Here is an 18,291-nt window from a genome sequence, read left to right as displayed (position 1 = left end):
GGAAACATACGTTATATAGCTCTCATCATCTAATTTAAACACACACAGAACATAATCTTTACCAAAAAAAAGAAAGAAAGAAAGAAAGAAAGAAAGAAAGAAAGAAAGAAAGAAAGAAAGAAAGAAACTATTCACAGAAGAATCATTTTTGACTTTTAGCAAGTTCTAACCAGGGCTAATCCTCTTAGATCTTTCTGGTGATCTGAGTCCCCTGGGGAGTTTTTTTTTTTTTTTTTTTTTTTAATATTTTTTTCTTTATTTATTTATGATAGTTACACAGAGAGAGAGAGAGGCAGAGACACAGGCAAAGGGAGAAGCAGGCTCCATGCACCGGGAACCCGACATGGGATTCGATCCCGGGTCTCCAGGATCACGCCCTGGGCCAAAGGCAGACACTAAACCACTGCGCCACCCAGGGATCCCCCCCTGGGGAGTTTTTAAAAACAATCTAGGGGCATCTGGGTGGCTCAGTTGGTTAAGCGTCCAAAGCTTGGTTTCGGCTCAGGTCGTGGTCTCAGGGTTGTCAGATGAGCCTCAAGTCAAGGGGAATCCCTCCTCCTCCACCCCTCCCTTTTCTGTGGTGCTTGCATGCTGGTAAGTGCGTGTGCACTTGCTTACGAGCTCTCGCTCCCAAATAAATAAATAAGTAAAATCTTTAAAAAAATAAAACAATCTATAACATGGTCTAGAGTTACTAACCTCTAGGGAAATTATTGACTACGCTCAGGTCAGGGTCTTTTGAAGTCACATGGCCACATCTGTAAACAATGGCATCCGTTATATAAAGTGCCCTCCAGCCCGCCCTGGAGGGCAAGTATGAAAAACATGACCTTTGCCTACTTGAGCAGATCTTAGCGTTCATTTGGCCTAGCTTCCTCACTTTCCAGATGAAGAACTGTAGCTTCTCAATGTTCAATGACTTAGTCAATGCCGCACTGTTTTTCAGAGAACTCGTATAATGACTAAGCCCGTAGACTTCGGGTTCAAGACCACTTAAAATCAAATCCCAACTCTGGTCCAATAGCTTCAAGATTCTATATGCTATATGAATTACTTAGCTTCTGAAGTTGCTAAACCTCTGTTTGCTCATTTGTAAATAGGGATGATAGTAATAATTTCCTTCCAAATTACCTTGTTTTTATAATTAAATAAAATAATACACATTTAAGCTTTTTGTGCAGAGCCTGGAATGTTGTAAGCACTCAAGAAATGGCAGACGCTATAAAATCCTGATGATGATGATGATGTAGATCATATAGAAAAACTGGATCAAAACTTAGGTTGCCTAATACCTACTTTGTAGCCCTCTTTCCACTACCCCATTCGACCAGGATTCCTTCTGAAATTACACTGACCTGAAGGACATCCCTTAGAACGGCAGTACCCAAGTAGGGCAGCTGCTAACCACGAATGCCTATTTAAAGTTGAATTAGGGCTGCCTGGGTGACTTAGTCGGTCAAGCATCCGCCTGCAGCTCAGGGTCCTGGGATCCTACTCCTCGCTCAGCAGGGAGTCTGCTTCTTCCTCTGCCCTCCCTCTACTCATGCTTTCTCTCACAATCTGTCTGTAAAATAAAATCTTTAAAAAAAAATAAAGTTATGGATACCTGGTGGCTCCATGGTTGAGCATCTGCCTTTGGCTCGGGTCGTGATCCTGGGGTCCTGGGATCGAGTCCTCCATCGGGCTCCCCACAGGGAGCCTGCTTCTTCCTCTTCCTGTGTCTCTGCCTCTCTGTGTCTCTCATGAATAAATCAATCTTTAAAAATAAATAATAAGGTGAAGTTAATTAAAATTGAATATAATTAGTATTTTAGCTGCTTAGTAACACCAACTCCATTCTAAGTGTTCAGTAGCCATGTATGATTCGTGCTATTGTATTGGACAGCACAGATCTAGGACATTTGTGTCATAGTAGAAAGGTCTGCTGGAAGCTGCCTTCATGGCTTCCGCCCACCCCCCACCCCTCGCCCCCTCACAACTTCCTGATGTGAATGTTTTTGTTATTTATGTATTTATTTCAAAATATTATGCTACTGGGGCACCTGGGTGGTTCAGTCAGTTAAGCATCTGACTCTTGATCTCAGCTCAGGTCTTGATCTCAGGGTCGTGACTTCAGGCCCCACATTGGGCTCCGTGCTGGACACAGAGCCTACTTTTTTTTTTTTTTAATTTTTATTTATTTATGATAGTCACAGAGAGAGAGAGAGAGAGAGAGGCAGAGACACAGGCAGAGGGAGAAGCAGGCTCCATGCACTGGGAGCCCGATGTGGGATTCGATCCCGGATCTCCAGGATCGTGCCCTGGGCCAAAGGCAGGCGCCAAACCGCTGCGCCACCCAGGGATCCCCACAGAGCCTACTTTAAAAATATATATATCATGCAATTATTCTAAGCTAGAAGAAAAGGTTCTTTGGTCTCTTAAGGCTACTGGTGAGCACACTTGAGGCCGACGGAGCCTCAAAGATAGACAAGTCACATAGCTGGTCAGTAGCAGCCTCTTCCAAAGCATGCTTCTGACTCAGTCTCTGGTGGCCCAGGAGACCTGGGGAATTGGCTGTCTTAGGTCTGTGTTTCCATAGGGTTCAGATTGATTAGGGCTGGAGTATGAATTTAATCTGGCTTGTCATCTGCCAAATACAGGGTAATGTGAGTTCAAAGGGTTTATTACCAGAGAACAAGAATATCATTTTCTCAAAGCCACAGTCCAGTGGCATAGACATTGAGGACGTCATGGAGGAAACTCTTAGACCATGCACAGTCTCACCTTTTTATCCTCTTGTTTTTTAGGGAAGAAAGAGATGGTGTTTTAAAATTGATCTGTTGGGGCACCTAGGTGGCTCCGTGGCCTTCGGCTCAGGGCGTGATCCCAGGGTCCTGGGATCAAGTCCCACATCTGGCTTTGCTCCCACATCTCCCTCTGCCTGTGTCTCTGCCTCTGTGTGTCTCTCATGAATAAATCAATAAAATTTTAGAAAATAAATTTAAAAATAAAGTAAAATAAAATAGATCTGTTAATGGGATATTATTCAGGCCTGAGAAAAATAAAGAAAATCCTGACATTTACCACATGGTTGGACCTTGAGGGCATTAGGACTAAATGAAATACATCAGAGAGAGAAAGATACTGTGCACTCTCACATATATGTAGAATCTAAAAAAGCTGAACTGATGGAAACAGTCGAACGAGGGGGTCGTGAGGGGCTGGGGGAAATGAGGAGAGGCTAGTTAGTCAAAGGGTGCAAATGTCAGCTAGGTGAGTAAGTTCTGAGGTTCCAATAATCTATGACACAGTGACTATAGTTAACTGTACCGTCTTATATACTTGAAAGTTGATGAGAGTGGATCCTAAATGTTCTCACCACAAAAAAGAAATAGTAATTTTCTGTGAGGTGATGGATGTGTGAACTAACCCTACCCTGGTAATCATTCTGCAGTATATAAGTGCATCAGATCGTCATGCTGTACACCTCACATTTCACAGTGTCATATGTCGGTAACATCTCGATAAAGCTGGGAGAAAATAGCTAAAATAAAATAAAAATGATGCGTTAATTTTAAAGATACAACGTTTCCTTGCAAGAGAACTGCAAGGATGAAGACTTTCAGGTATGTTTCTGACCTCAAGAGCATCGGCGTTGTTATTTTTATTGGTTAGGTTAATTATGAGGAGCTCAAAGCCATTGTCAACATATTTTCTCAGAGTTGATAAGCCAACTCAACCTCCTCTGGCATGGTTTACACCTCAAAATGAACAATTCATTGTAACAAATATTTAAATACATGTAGCTTCAAGGAACAAAAATACAGTCTCAAGTTTCCAAGTCCACAGTCTTTAGAGGGTAACTATTAAAAGGAAGGGTTTTTGCCTCTTTTTGGTAGGTAGAAACTCAAATCCATGGTGACACAATAATGGAAAAATACAGATTTAACTTAAATGTTATAGGGAAGTGATATTAGTGTCAGTTAGAATTAGATTTGGCTGTGAGGGATTAAAAAAAAGAAAACCCAAATAGCAGGTGTTTAAACAAGATAGAAGTTTATTTCTCACATAAACAAGTCTGGAAATGAGGATCCAAGAGAGGTAAGGCCACTGAAGCAGTTGTCAGAAATCCAAGTCCTTCTTCTACAGTTTCTGCTTTGTCATCATCAACACATGGCTTCCACCTCCTTGTCCAGTTTGACTGCTCTAACACCAGCCAGCATGTCCACGGTTTTGCCAGCAGAATGGAAGAAGACCAGACAAAATTGGCCTTCCTTCTTTTAGGGGCCTTCCTAGAAGTCTCACAAGAAACTTCTCCTCATATCACTGTTAAGAACCGGTCTCCTAGGGATCCCTGGGTGGTGCAGCGGTTTGGCGCCTGCCTTTGGCCCAGGGCGCGATCCTGGAGACCCGGGATCGAATCCCACGTCGGGATCCCGAGGTGCATGGAGCCTGCTTCTCCCTCTGCCTATGTCTCTGCCTCTCTCTCTCTCTCTCTCTCTCTCTGTGACTATCATAAATAAATAAATAAAAATTAAAAAAAAAAAAAAAGAACCGGTCTCCTAGCTGCAAGGGAGGCTGGAAAATGTGTGCTAGGTGGTCGTGAGCCCAGCTAACGATTGGGGGTTTTATGATTAAGGAAGAAGAGGAAAACACAAAATGAGGGACACCCAGCAGTCTTACTAGAGGATAAAAATATCCTTCATTAACTTTCTAAACAGTAAACAGTGAACCCTTTGTTTTGCATTTTCAGAGGTATTTTTGTCAATCCGTTCTTTTTTAAAAAAAAATTTATTTATTTAGAAAGAGAGAAAGTGCATGCTTTCTCTCCTGAAGGGGGGGGGGCAGAGGGAAAAGGGGAGCAGCTAGAATCTCAAACAGACTCCTGCTGAGCATGGAGTCCAATCCTGCAACCCTGAGATCACAACTGGATGGAGAGTCAGATGCTTAACTCACAATATCACCCAGGCACCTCATCAATCCATTCATTCTTGACATTTCTTTTCTAATACTTTTCTGATTTTGTGTTTTTCGACTGCAGTCCTGCCTCTGGATCTTTGCATGTGCTCTATCTTCTGCCTGGAAATGCTAGAACACATGGCCACTAGCCCTGGCCGTGGATCTAACTGCCTACATGTATATCCCAGTGCTGTTCCTTATAACTGTGTGCCCTTAGACAATTTGTATAACCTCTCTGTGCCTCTGTTTCACTCCCTGTAGAATGAAGATAGTAATAGTACTTACTTTATGGTTCTTGTCATCGTCAAGCGAGACAATGAAAGACAAATGCTCAATAGCAGCTGGCTTTGTTGAGCATTTACTATGTGCTAAGCACCTTACAGAGATTCTCTTAATCTTCACAACAATCCCATAGGGTGGCCTCGCTATTGCTCCCATTTTACATATGAGGAACCTGAGGCACAGAGAAGTTAAGTAACTTGCCCAAGCCCCACAGCTAGCAAGTCATGGGCTCAAATGTAGGATCATTAGAGTACATGTGCTTTCCACCCCACCAGCACCACACCAGCCGTGGGTTTCCTTTGTAAGGCTGTGTGCTGCCTTTTGCAGACTTTTATGATAATTCTTTTGGAAGCAGGGGCAGGCCCAGATGACCCCTGCAGGCCCATCCCTGGCCTTTGCCTCTCAGCCTGCACCAGCCTGCGCACCCTGCCCTTTTAGGCTTCTGGAGCCATTGCTCTCAGGATACAAGTCTGTGCAGCCCCCGCCACCTCCCAAATGTTTATCTTTTGTGCCAAGGCTGCTAGGAAGGTTCTGCACCAGCCTCAAACAGAGCCTGTGGCTTACCCACTTCTGAAGCCCCGGCTTCCCTCCCAGGGCCATTTATATCCTGAGCCCCATCATCTTCTACCCACTTGGGATCAGGTTCCCACCGCAGAGGCTCTGTGCCCCTAAGCCCGGCCTGGCTGTTGTGCAGCTCACAGCCCAGAGAGGAGAGGTATGGGCTCGTCCGTCAATCCCCGCGTGGCAAGCAAGGAAGGACCTCAGGGCTGCCAAGCATCCTGCAGCTGGGAGCTGGCATTCTCCTGATGTCGAGGGGCTCAGCTTCAGTGGGCATCAGAAACGCTGCAGAGAATGAATGAGGAGCCGATGCCCAGTGTGGTTGTCTTGCAATGGTGCCCAAAGATCCCATCTCTGCAGTCTCTGTTTTGCAAAGGAAAAGGGTCTTGGCAGATGTGATTTTTAGGTAAGGGTCCTAAAGTGGTGAGATAATCCTGGATTATCTGGGTGGGCCCAAAGTCCAATCATACATGTCCTTCGAGGAGAGAGAAAGATTTGACACACGCCTCAGAGGACAAGGTGATGTAAAAACAGAGGCAGAGACAGAGAGATGGAGCCCCTGCCACGGAACACCCACAACCCCAGAAAGCTGGAAGAGGCAAGCGATGAGGCCCCTAGATCCTCTGGAGGGTGCACCATCCTGCTGCCCCCTCGATCTTGGGACTCCTGGCCTCCAGCCCTCGGGGAGAATATATTTCTGTCACTTAAGCCACCGAGTTTGGGGTATTTTGCAACAGCAGCCCCAAGGAAACCCATATACCCAGCAAGTGGGCAGGAACGCAGGAATGTGGGTTTTAACCAGTTCCCTGGATAATTCTGGCGCACCACCACCACCACCACCACCACCACCACCAAAATGGAGAGCTAGGCCAAGTATGTAGACAGAAACTCCGGGAGAGCTGGGAATTCTTGCTCTCCATTGTTTCTGCTCCTGTCCTGTTCAAGCTGCGGGGACGGAAGTGCGTCGGATGCTTAGATGCGGGTAGGAAGGTGCAGGGGGGCAGAGTTAGAGGCAGAGGCAAGTGGTGGGGCCTCCTCCCCAGGGGAGGAAAGGAGGGCAAGTGGAGGGGGAACCTTCCTCCCCAGGAGGGCAGGGGAGGTGAAGGCAGGGTGAGGGCACAGGGAGGACACTATTGCTACTCACATACCATATTTGCTCTGCCTTTACTTGCTTGTGCCTCAACCCTCCAAGCTCTCTAGCCCCCTACATCACCTGCTTCAGAACGTGTAACAGGAAAGCCAAAGAAAGTTCCGAGGTCAGTCACAAGGACCTGTTGACACTGTGAGTAGAAGTCCCCTTCTTAGGGGCACCTGGGATGTTCAGTCAGTTAAGTGTCTGCCTTCGCCTTGGATCATGATCCTGGGGTCCTGGGATGTAGCCCCACATCAGGCTCCCTGCTCAGCACAGAGTCTGCTTCTCCCTCTCCCTCTCTCAGCCCCTCCTCATGCACGTTCTCTCTCTCTCTCTGTCAAATAAATAAATAACATCTTGAAAGAAAGGAAGGAAGGAAGGAAGGAAGGAAGGAAGGAAGGAAGGAAGGAAGGAAAGAAGGAAGGAAGGAAGGAAGGAAGGAAGGAAGGAAGGAAGGAAGGAAGGAAGGAAGGAAGGAAGGAAGGAAGGAAGGAAGTCTTCTTCTCACCCAGCACCCTTTGGCCCTTGGCCCTTGCCCATTTCGGGGAATTCTATAATCACCCATTAGTGGGGCTGACTTTCACACTCAAAGGACTTGTCCTGTCGGTACCAAATGGCCTGTTCTGCACTGATTCTCCCCATGAGGCCTTTGTTTCACCATCCCTGCGCAGGGTATGTGCACACTCGAGGTGTTGGGAAGCCGTCTTCCATGGGACCCAGCCCCCAAGCCTCCTCCCCTAGGTGTGTGATGGTGACAGGGGCCCAATCAGAGCAGGAAGACAAGGCTGCGGAGCTGCTGTCAACAGTGCAGAGTCGAAGGCCGAATCGCTAGGTCTTCGCAGCTCAGTTTTTTTCTCCTGCGGCCTCCAGCTGATTGGATGAGGGCCACCCACCCTCTGGGAGATAATCTGCTTTACTCAGAGTCTGCTGATCTAAATGTTAATCTTGTCTTAAAACATACCTTCCCAGCAATGTCCAGACTAGCATTTGACCACCTATCCAGGTACCAGGCCTGGCTGAGTTGACACATAAAATCAACCATCAAAAGGGTTTTTGTTGTTGTTTTTTAAGTATTTACATTCCGGGATGATGATAAACACCGTCACGAATACCAAATACTTACTAGACAATGAATGGAGTGGGTGCTGGGGTCAGAACCACCTCCCCGAGACGGAAAGCTTCGGTTTCATAAGATTGTTGGGAGGATCCTGGTGGGAAGCAGAACCCACCTCCCAGGGTGAAAGCTGAAATCACCAGACCCCTACTGGCCCACCTCCCCTGGAACTTGGCGCGGGCTCAGAACTAGGCCCATGAGAGCCTCGGGAGCTCTGGACCTTCTTCCCCTCCCTTGTCTCCTGGGCCTCTATGCCCTCTTGCAACTGTCTCACTTCTGGACTCACTTTCTCCTCCTTAAACATAATAAGAGCATTCACCTTCTCTTGTTTCTGGCTTGAGTCATAATACTGCCCCGGGGCCTGGTTCCTAGAAATGTGGTCCATATACTGCCTGGAAGCTGGTTACAAATGCAGCATCTCAGGCCCTACCCCAGATCCACTGAACCCAAATCCACATTTTAACAAGATCCCAGGTGATTCACGTGCACGTTAACGTTGGCGCTGCACTGACCTGGAGCACATGCCTTGGCTCCAGATCCTTCTGTAGGAACCACCCTCAGCAGTCTGACTGCACCTTGCACAGTCGCTAGAGTACACAAGCCACCTCTGACCTCTGCATTGTCTTAGCTTTGGTGCCCACAAACACAGTGAGATTACAGTGACTATTGCTATGGAAACCAGCCTTGGATACTGTCTGCTGTCAATTTTGCTGCTTTTCCTTCACTCCCTGTATCTCTAGAATTATGAGCTTCCTAGAGCATAGTGAAACATCTGAATTCCTCTCCAGCCTAAGACTTAACAAACAACGAAGATGCCAAGTCAAGGCCACACAATTTATAGAGGAGAGGCAGAGCAACTGCAGAGGTTTGCTTTGATTTAAAAAGAGAAGGCAGGAGTAGTGTTCTGTGTAGCTAGGCTTTTCCTCCACCAGCAGAGAAACACTTGAGTGATGCTAAAAACCACGCCGGTGATGCGATGAGCATAGCTACCACCTCTTGAAGAGATGCCATCCCATTCAGTTCTGGAAATAACCCTCTGTATTGGTTTCCTGTGACTTCTATGAAAAAAAAAACTGTCACAGATGTGAAAACTTACAACAATACAAATTCATTATCTTACAGTTCAGGAGGTCAGAAATACAGAATCAGTTTCACTGGGCTGAAGTGAAGGTGTCCGCAGGGCTGGTTCCTTTTGGAGGCTCCAGGGGAGACTCTCCTCATCTTTTGTGGCTTCTGGAGGTGCCTGCATTCCTTGGCTCATGGCCCCTTTCCATTTGTCCAGCTACTTCTTCTATCCTCACATCTCCTACCCTCTCCCTGGACCTTCCCACCTCCCTCTGCTGAGCACCCCCATGATTACATTTAGGACGCACCTGGCTAATTCCAGCTAGTCCTTACTTCTCAAAATCCTTAACTTAGGGGACACCTGGGGGGCTCAGATCTGCCTTCGGCTCAGGGCATGATCCCAGGGTCCTGGGATCAAGTCCCACATTGGGCTCCCTGCAGGAAGCCTGCTTCTTCCTCTGCCTGTATCTCTCTCTCTCTCTCTCTCTCTCTCTCTCTGCATCTCTCTCTGCATCTCTCATGAATAAATAAATAAAATCTTTAAAAAAATCCGTAACTTAGAACCACATGTGCAAAGTCCATTTTGCCAGGTAAGCAACATTCACAGGTTCTGGGGATTAGGATGCAGACCTCTTTTGGGGGCCATCATGCAGCCCACCATGCCCTGTTAAGTAAGTGCTGGTATTATTCCCATTTTCTTGGTGAGAAACCTCAGGCATGGCAGTGGACATACCTTGTTCACAGTCACATAGTGAGAAAGTGGAGCTGGAATCCAGCTCTTTGTCAGCCTCTCTCCAAAGCCCGAGTTCCTCATTCTGACCTCTGCAGTGCTCGGCCTCCGGATGGCTTTGAACTCATACACTGTTGTTAGTAGGAAATGAACTGATGATCATCTGCTCTCTAAAAAGCTTGAGCTTCCAACCGAAGCTGGTCTACCACAGACTAATGCCTCCAGGGCCAGGCAGGACTTACACCACAGGTGTACCGCTCAGCCAGGGCTTTCCTAACAAACCAACACAGGCTAGGTGCCTTGAACAAAAAAAAAAAAAAACAAAAAAAAAAACGTGTTTTCTCGAGGCGCTGAAGTCTGGAAGTCCAAGATTAAGGTGTCAGCAGGTCTAGGGGTTTTTCTCTGCGGCATCCCTCTTTGGCTTGCAGATGGCTGTCCTCTTGCTACCACCCCCTTTCCCACAGCGGCCCCACACCCTCAGTGTCCTTTTGGGGGGGGGGGTGTATATTTTTTTATTGGAGTTCGATTTACCAACATATAGTGTAACACCCAGTGCTCATCCTGTCAAGTGCCCCCCTCAGTCACCAGTCACCCCCTCCCCTCACCCACCTCCCCTTGTTCGTTTCCCAGAGTTAGGAGTCTCTCATGTTCTGTCTCCCTCTCTGATATTTCCCACTCATTTTCTCTCCTTTCCCCTTTAATCCCTTTCACTGTTTTTTATATTCCCTGTATGAATGACCTCCTCTTCTTAGGAGGATCTCCGTCACTCTGAATTAGGGCCCAGCCTAATGGCCTCATTTTAATAGCTACATGCTGAGGTCCTGGGGATTAGGGCTTCAACTAAGCATTTTGAGGGGGTGCAGTTCAGCTGTATCAAGAGGTGTTCTCTGACCTCAGGAACGAGGCAGTTGATAGGTGTCTGAGGGGGATCCCAGAGCCCGTGAGTGCCTTCATTCTCAGCTTAAATGTTGGCTCTTCCCTCTTCAGCATATGTCCGTCCTAACCTGCGGTGACCCTACCAGTCCCTTGGCTTTGTGATCCTATCAGTTTCCTGGGGGCTGCTGTGGTGAGTTTCCACAAACCTGGTGGGTTAAAACAACACACATTTGTTTGCCTACAGTTCCAGAGGTCCGTGGTCCCTAATCAGTTTCACTTGGCCAAGATCAAGGTGTCAGCAGGGCTGTTTGTTTCTGGAGGCTTCTGAGAAAAGAATCCATTTCCTTGCCTCATCCACCTTCTAGAGCTGCACTCCTTGACTCGTGCTTCCTTCCTCTAGCTCCAGAGTCAGCAACAGAGCATCTTGCTTCAGGACCACCTGTGTCACATTGCACTGGTTCCCTTTTATAAGGACTCCTGTGATTGCATTTAGGATTATCCACCTGGATAATCCAGGGTCACCCTCCCTTCTCAAGATCTTAACTGAATTACATCAGCGGAGTCTCTTTTGCCATCAACATTGACAGGTTCCAGGGAACAGGACTCAATGCTATTGAGCCCTACCACAGCAGACTCATATCCACTGCCTACCAGGACTCATGTCCTAGCCACCCCATATGCCCCGGAGGGCCCAAGTAGGAGATGATGCACAGGAAAGGCCTTGGTGAGCTGTGAAGGGGTTTTTTCTGCCTCAGGGCCTTTGCACAGTCTGTCACTGCTGCCTCGAACATCCATCTCTCTACACCCACATTCACATATGGCCAATTCCTTCACATTTTTGTGATTTTCTTACCTCCTCAGAGAGGCCTTCCCACCACTCTCCCTCAACCCTGTCTCTTCTCTATCCCAGCACCCTGAAACTGATCACAGTTTGTAATTGCTTTATTACTTGTTGGCTTATGTATTTCTTATCTGTGTCCCTGTGAGATTGTTAGTTCTGTGAGAACAAGGACCTGACAAGTCCTGTTCTCTACTCTGTCTGCAGCTCCCAGAAGGGTGCCTACAAGATGGGTGCTCCATAAAGGACTGTTGGATGAATGAGTGATGTTAACAGATAACATTTCATTACACCCAGGGCCAGATTTGCATTTTCTTCTCGAGGTACGACCTCAGGGTATGCCTGTAACTCGGTATTCCTCAGATGCAATCAGGACCTCTTTGTGGGAGGGTCTTGTTTTCTAATCTCTCCAAAGCTTTCTGTTCCCAACACTAGGACCTTCCTGTGCATCTTCCTGTCCCCAGGGCTTCTTCCTAAGCCCCCAGGAAGCTGGCTATGTCAATATACTCAAAGAACTTTAGAGGAGGAAGGAACCCAAGAGACCAGGGTCAGCCAACTATGATCCACCATCTGATTTTGTGAATAAAGTCTTCTTGGAACACAGCAAGGTTCTTTCATTTACATGTCATCTGGGGCGACTTGCCCACTATCATGCAGAGTTGAGTAGTTGAGACGGAGACTGTACAGCCCGCAAAATCTGACATACTGACTATCCGGCCCTTTACAGAAGAGGCTTGCAAACCAAACAGACCTCTGATCCAAGCCCACCCACTTTACAGATGAAGACAGTGAGAGCCTAAACATTTTCAGACCAGAGCCAGAGGCCTACTTGAGCACTTGGCAGATTCAGGACTGAAATCCAGTTCTGCAGAATCCCAAACAATCCAGGCTTCTCCCACGGACTGTACCATCTTCCTTAGCACCCAGCCCCTCCCCAACCAAACTCCCTTCCAATTCTGGGTGGTCACCCCCTCACTAGCTTTCTCTCTACCGATTCAGAAGGGCCCCGCCCACGTATCTTCTCCCTCTCCCACTTGAATCTGGGCCCAGCCACCTTCCTGAGCTGATTTGTTCTCTTGACTCTACAAAAAGCCCACTTAGGCTTGCCCTTCCCTTCTGGAATCTCTGGTCCCAGCCCCACAGACCTTCTGTTCAAGCACCGAGGCAAAGATTTCGACGGCCACTGTGCTGATTGAGTGGACCATGTTCCCTGCTCTGTTCACCTCAGGCCACCCATTTGGGGTTGTCAAACCCAGGTTGCTCCAAAACTCCCAGAGGAGCTTGTTTAGAATGCACATGCCCAGGCCCCACCCCAGACTTGTTGAATCCAAACTCTGGGGTTGACTTGGAGCCTTGGGAATTCACACACACACATACACACACACACACACACACAGTGGTTCTGGTGTTGAGCACGGTCTGAGAGGTACTTTACAAAGCCATGGGCTTTCCAAGTATCCTCTAGGTGTTAGTCAGTGTAGACAGCTTCAGAACAAAGTCAAGAGCCAGTAGAACATTGTTCTCTTTAAAAATCCATAAGGAGGGGCACCTGTTTGGCTCAATCAGTTAAGTGTCTGCCTTCAGCTCAGGTCATGATCTCAGGGTCCTGGGATCTGGCTCCCTGCTCAGTGGGGAGTCCACTTCTCCCTCTCCTTCTGCCCTACCCCTGCTTGCTGACACTCTCTCACCCTCTCTCTCAAATAAAATCTTTTTAAAAAATAAAAATAAATTTAAAGGAATAAAAATACATAAGGAGAATGCAGTCTTTCTCCTGCAGCTTTCTCTACCCAATCCTTAATTCAAGGCCCTAGAATTCTTTCCCATCTCCAGTGCCTCCAAAAGAAACATCACAAATAACACTTTCTCCCCCCCTCTGAGTAGACAAGATAAGAAGGTTTTTAAATGAGTTGCTGGCAAAGAATTCATGAGCTTATAAACCACTGAGGTCAGGGTGACGAAGAGAAGGCGATGTTGAAAGGAGAACAGGTACACAGAAAATTCCAGAGGAGGCTGGAATCCTGGGGTTCAAGGTTTCTTATTCTGGTGCTCGCCAGCTGTCTCGATACAGGTGTTATTCTGAAGGCAGCACAGCCTCGTTCTCTCCTTAGCATTCCTCAGGAACTGGCGGTGTGCCCTGTGCCTCAGCCCCTCACAGAAAAGGCAGCAGCTGGGGACACCTAGGGGGGCTCAGTGGTTGAGCATTTGCCTTCTGCTCAGGTCGTGATCCTTGAGGTCCTGGGATCGAGTCCCACATCAGGCTCCCTATGGGGAGCCTGCTTCTCCCTCTTCCTATGTCTCTGCCTCTCTCTGTGTCTCTCTTAAATAAATAAAATCTTAAAAAAAAAAAAAAAAAAAGGCAGCAGCCAAAGGGCAGTGTGCGGAAGAGACACAGCCCCCGCCCCCAGGGACTGGGAGTTGTGGGCTGTGTTTCAGGGGGCACTGAGCAAAGGGAAGGCAGGACGAGGTTGGGGGTGCTGCCTCCGAGGAGGAGAGTTCTCCCAGAGGAGAATTCTCTGAGTGCTTGGGGCTGGTTTCTACGGTGATGGAGACATGGTGACAAAAATAAGTCCTGCTCACCTGAGACAGTAGAATCCAATTCAATTTCAAGTCAATGTGTGTTTATTGAGTGCCTGATTCAGTTTAGGTGATGGAGAGAATGAGAGAATGAGGGCGACAGCCTAAGCAGCAGGCTGACTTGGGCAGAAATTCCCTGGGAGACTGCCCCACAGGTCCACAGGGCCAGAAATTCGATTGCATTCCATTTCACCCTGCAGGAAATGGGTAAATCTTAGTCTGTCTTGTTTTTTTTTTTTTTTTTTTTTTTAATTTTTATTTATGATAGTCACACACAGATAGAGAGAGAGAGGCAGAGGGAGAAGCAGGCTCCATGCACCGGGAGCCCGACGTGGGATTTGATCCCGGGTCTCCAGGATCGCGCCCTGGGCCAAAGGCAGGCGCCAAACCGCTGCGCCACCCAGGGATCCCTTAGTCTGTCTTGTGAACAAATATTTATTTAGTGCTTCCAGCCTGCTGGGGCTGTCCTGGGGCAGTGAACCTAGCAGTCCCAGGGCCCTGTCCCGATGGAGTTTACATTCTCCTGGGACACTGGCAAGGCCAGTGGGTAAGGCCAATGGGCTGGGGACTCCCATAGGAGGGGTCCATATAGGATGGATTATCAGGAGAAAGGGTTAGGGTAAGATAGGATTTGCACTGTGATTTGAAGGTTAAGTGGGGTGTGAATTTTTAAAGGGCTGGAGGCCTTTCAGCGCAGGAATGAAAATGGCATGCTATCAAAGGTCCATGAGCAGATGGCAGCCAGGGTCAAGGTGAGGCAGGAGAGACACACATTTGCATGGCCTGGCCTCCTTCAGTTTGGGACTCTGAGCACCCTGCTTGCCTCACCCGAGCTGGGGTACTGCTGAATATAGGAAATCATTTTGGTCTACACATTGCATTTCTCAAAGTGAGTTCCTTGGTCTACTTAGATCAGTATCATAAGAGCCGCTTCTTAAAATTATATTCATGGACCTGACACAATGAGCATCTCTGGAGATAAGGTCAGGGGATTTGCATTTTAACACACACACACACACACACACACACACACACACACACAATTCCCAGGCCCTCTACCCATAGATTCTTGTCTACCAGCCCCAATCTACTGAATCAAGACACACTGGGGATGGGGCCCAGGAATCTGCATTTAACAAGCCCTCCAGATAATTCTGATTCACGTGAAATTCACATGGGGGAGGTTTTAAAAACTACCAGTAAACAGCCCCATCCTAGATGAATTAAATCAGAATCCCTTCAAAGGCTCCCCCACCAACTCAGTAATCCTAATGGGAGGACAGAGTTTATAATTATCACCCAAAGAAACAGGAAATTGGCACAAATGCATTACATTACAAAGTATATAGTTCAGCCATGGGCATCATCTCAATTCTTGCAACAAGCTGTCTGTCCCCTGCTGGGGTCTCAGCGCAGGAGGAACCTGAGGCTCCCAGAGTTTCAGGGGTGTGGCATGTCCCCTGTCTCCCCCACAAAGGCAGGTTTGCTGGCTGTGACCGGGCAGCTGCCTGGCCTGGCTCGTGGGAAGACAGCCTGTCCACTTGGCTCTTTGCACCTGTCCCAGGTGCTAAAAAGCCCGTTGGCAGCAGTGTTCAGGCAGAGCTGGGGCTGGCATTGCTCTGCAAAGGGAGGTGGGAAGACAGGAAGGGAGAGTCGGGGGACTCCTTAGGGTTGGGCCCAGAATCGGAGCTCCAAGGACTTCTAACCCCAGGCATTTTGGGGGTTTTCTACTAAGGCCAGCCCCTGTGCTTGGTGCTTTAAGTGAGCCATCTCCTGTGTGCTCACATGATCTCTGAGGGAGATAACACTCGCAGGAGAGTCACATGGCATCCCTGCTTTGCAGATGAGGAAACTGAGGCCCAAAGACTCTGGAGAGCCCGCCCCGGGGTCACCGGTGGGGTCGCCGGTGGGGTCACCAGTGCGATCAGGATGCCTCCAGCGGCTCTCCCACCCCTCGGGCGCTCAGAGGCAGGGTCCCCCGGGAAAAGCGGGGGTGGGGGCGCCGGGCTGGGGCGGGGGACCTGCGAGGAGGGGGTGGGGCTGGGCCACCCCCCCCCCACCCGCCCTAACGCTCTCGTCCCCGCGCAGGCCCTTCCTCGTGCTGCCGCCGCTGATGGAGTGGATCCGGGTGGCCGTGGCGCACGCCGGCCACCGCCGCAGCTTCTCCATGGACAGCGACGACGTCCGCCAGGCGGCCCGGCTGCTGCTGCCCGGCGTGGACTGCGAGCCGCGCCAGCTCAGGTAGGGCCGGGCGGGCCGGCGAGGGGCGCCCCCCCCCCCCCCCCGCGGCAGGGCGTCGGGGCGGCGGGCGGCGGGGTGCAGGGAACCCGTGCTCGGGTTCTGCGGTTACCGAGAGCCGCGGCTCCTTTGGTTCGCGTTCGCGTCCCCTCCCTCCCTCCTCCCTCCTCCTTCCCTCTCCCGAGAGAGAAAGGACGGTCTCGGTCTCGGTCTTCCCGTAGCTTCCAGGGCCGCCGTGCAGGGTTCACTTGCAGGCTGGGTCAGAGCACATCTCTGCTCTCCCACATACGTGCGGATGGCGTGGCTCCCTCTTTCCTAGGTCTGTAACCCCGTCTCCCTTCCTTGGGGCCGGGAATTACCCTTGGGCCACTCTGGGGCCCCATGCACCCCGAGGAGCTCATTTTTACCCAAAGCCAAAAAAGTGCCATCACTCCCTTGGCTGAATCCAAACCTGGGTCTAAATGCAGAGGCGGGAAGCAGGGGCTGTGGGTGCCCGTGTGCGCTTTCCAGGCTCCTGCTGGCGTCCAGCTGCTCCTGGTCACCATTTTCCTTTTTTTTTTTTCCCAGCTTTGTTGAGATGCAATTGACATATAGCATTGTGGACATTTTGGGTGTACCGGGTGTTGATTTGATACACGTATATATTGCAAACTGACGGCCACCACAGCGTTGGCTAACACCTCTGTCCTACCACGCGGCGACTGTTTCTTTTTTGCAGGGAGAACATTTAAGACCTGCTCACGCTCTTAGGAACTTTCAAGTGTATGGGATACAGTATTAGTAGCTATAATCACCATGCTGTACATGAGATCCCCAGACCTTATTCACATTATTAGGGGAAGCTTGTATCCTGTGACCAATGTCTCCCCTTTTCCCCCACCGCCCCGCCCCTGGCAACCACCATTCTACTCCCCTTTTCTCTGAGCTCCGTTTAGATTCCACGTGTAAGTGAGAGCACACAGTATTTAGCTCTGTGTCTGATTTATTTCACTTAGCATAATGCCCTCGCGGTCCATCCAAGCTGTTGCAAATGGTAGGGTTTCCTCCTTTCTTGGGGCTGAATAATATTCCATTATGTATGGATATATTTTTTCACATCTTCTTTATCTATTCATCCGTTGACAGACACTCAGGTTGTTTCCGGCTCTTGGCTATTGTGACAAAGGCTGCAGTTGAATGTGGGTGTGAAATGTGTCTTTGAAATCCTGTTTTCATTTCCTTGGGATATAAACCAGAAGTGGGGTTCCCGGATCATAGGGCAGGTCTATTTTTAATTTTTTGAGGAACGTTCATACTGGTGGAATGGTGGCTGTACCAATATACTTTTCTCCACTGTCAATGCACGAGTGTTCCCTTTTCTCCACGTCCTTGACAACGCTTATTATTTCTTAGCTTTTTGAGGAGAACCATTCTAACAGACATGAGGTGATAGCTCACTATGGTTTTGATTTGCATTTCTCAGCATGTGGAGTTTCTAAGTTTGGGGGATTTTTCTTTCGCTTAGTGTGCTCTGAGTTCCTCCAGTGTCCGTGTCCCTGGATGTAATGTTTCTGAGCTGTTTGGGTGTCTGTATCCCTGGGTGTGCGATCTTCGAATTGCTGAGAAGTCAGTGTCACAGTGTCTCTGGGCTCTTGGCAGGTTTGTGTTCACATTTTGAGCTGTCTGGCTACTTGAGGGTCTGTATTCCAGGTTTGAATCTCCCAGATATTTTTGATGTGGTCTGTGCAGGATTGGAAGTCCCTAGGTTCTTCGTGGGTTCTTCATGCTAGATTCGTGGTCTCAGAACTCAGAGTACAGGTTCCCTGAGCGCTGTTTAAAGGGTATCAATGTGTGAGTCCCATTGGCTGATTGGAGCCTTCGTTCCTGAGGGCCCTGAGCTGGCAGGTTTTTTCCTAGGGTGTGAGGTCTCTGGCTGTTTGGGAGTTTGTATTCTTGGTATATGGTGT

General features: G+C 48.7%; 1 protein-coding gene and 1 long non-coding RNA gene across 10 annotated transcripts in view; one reads left to right on the top strand and one right to left on the bottom strand.

The window, feature by feature from the left end:
* Positions 1–18,291, top strand: part of ABTB3 (ankyrin repeat and BTB domain containing 3) — a 312,444-nt gene that overhangs the window by 218,404 nt on the left and 75,749 nt on the right. For 5 of the 6 annotated variants that reach the window (XM_072844219.1, XM_072844217.1, XM_072844216.1 and 2 more), the window contains exon 4: positions 16,196–16,348. In XM_072844219.1, the coding sequence (XP_072700320.1) occupies positions 16,196–16,348 (153 nt within the window). Of the gene's footprint in view, positions 1–15,926; positions 16,076–16,195; positions 16,349–18,291 lie in introns of those variants that run through there. The other variant, XM_072844221.1, reaches the window with a different exon arrangement.
* LOC140642957 (uncharacterized) overlaps positions 1–18,291 on the bottom strand; it is a 45,204-nt gene that overhangs the window by 22,660 nt on the left and 4,253 nt on the right. For all 4 annotated transcript variants that reach the window (XR_012039330.1, XR_012039331.1, XR_012039329.1 and 1 more), the window contains exon 2: positions 1,607–1,756. This is a non-coding gene — a long non-coding RNA (uncharacterized lncRNA). The remainder of the gene's footprint in view (positions 1–1,606; positions 1,757–18,291) is intronic.

This window comes from Canis lupus, chromosome 11 (assembly GCF_048164855.1).
Source record: "Canis lupus baileyi chromosome 11, mCanLup2.hap1, whole genome shotgun sequence".
NCBI classification, from domain to species: Eukaryota; Metazoa; Chordata; class Mammalia; order Carnivora; family Canidae; genus Canis; species Canis lupus.
Note: the sequence above shows the minus strand (reverse complement) of the source record. Positions and strands in the feature narration are given on the sequence as shown.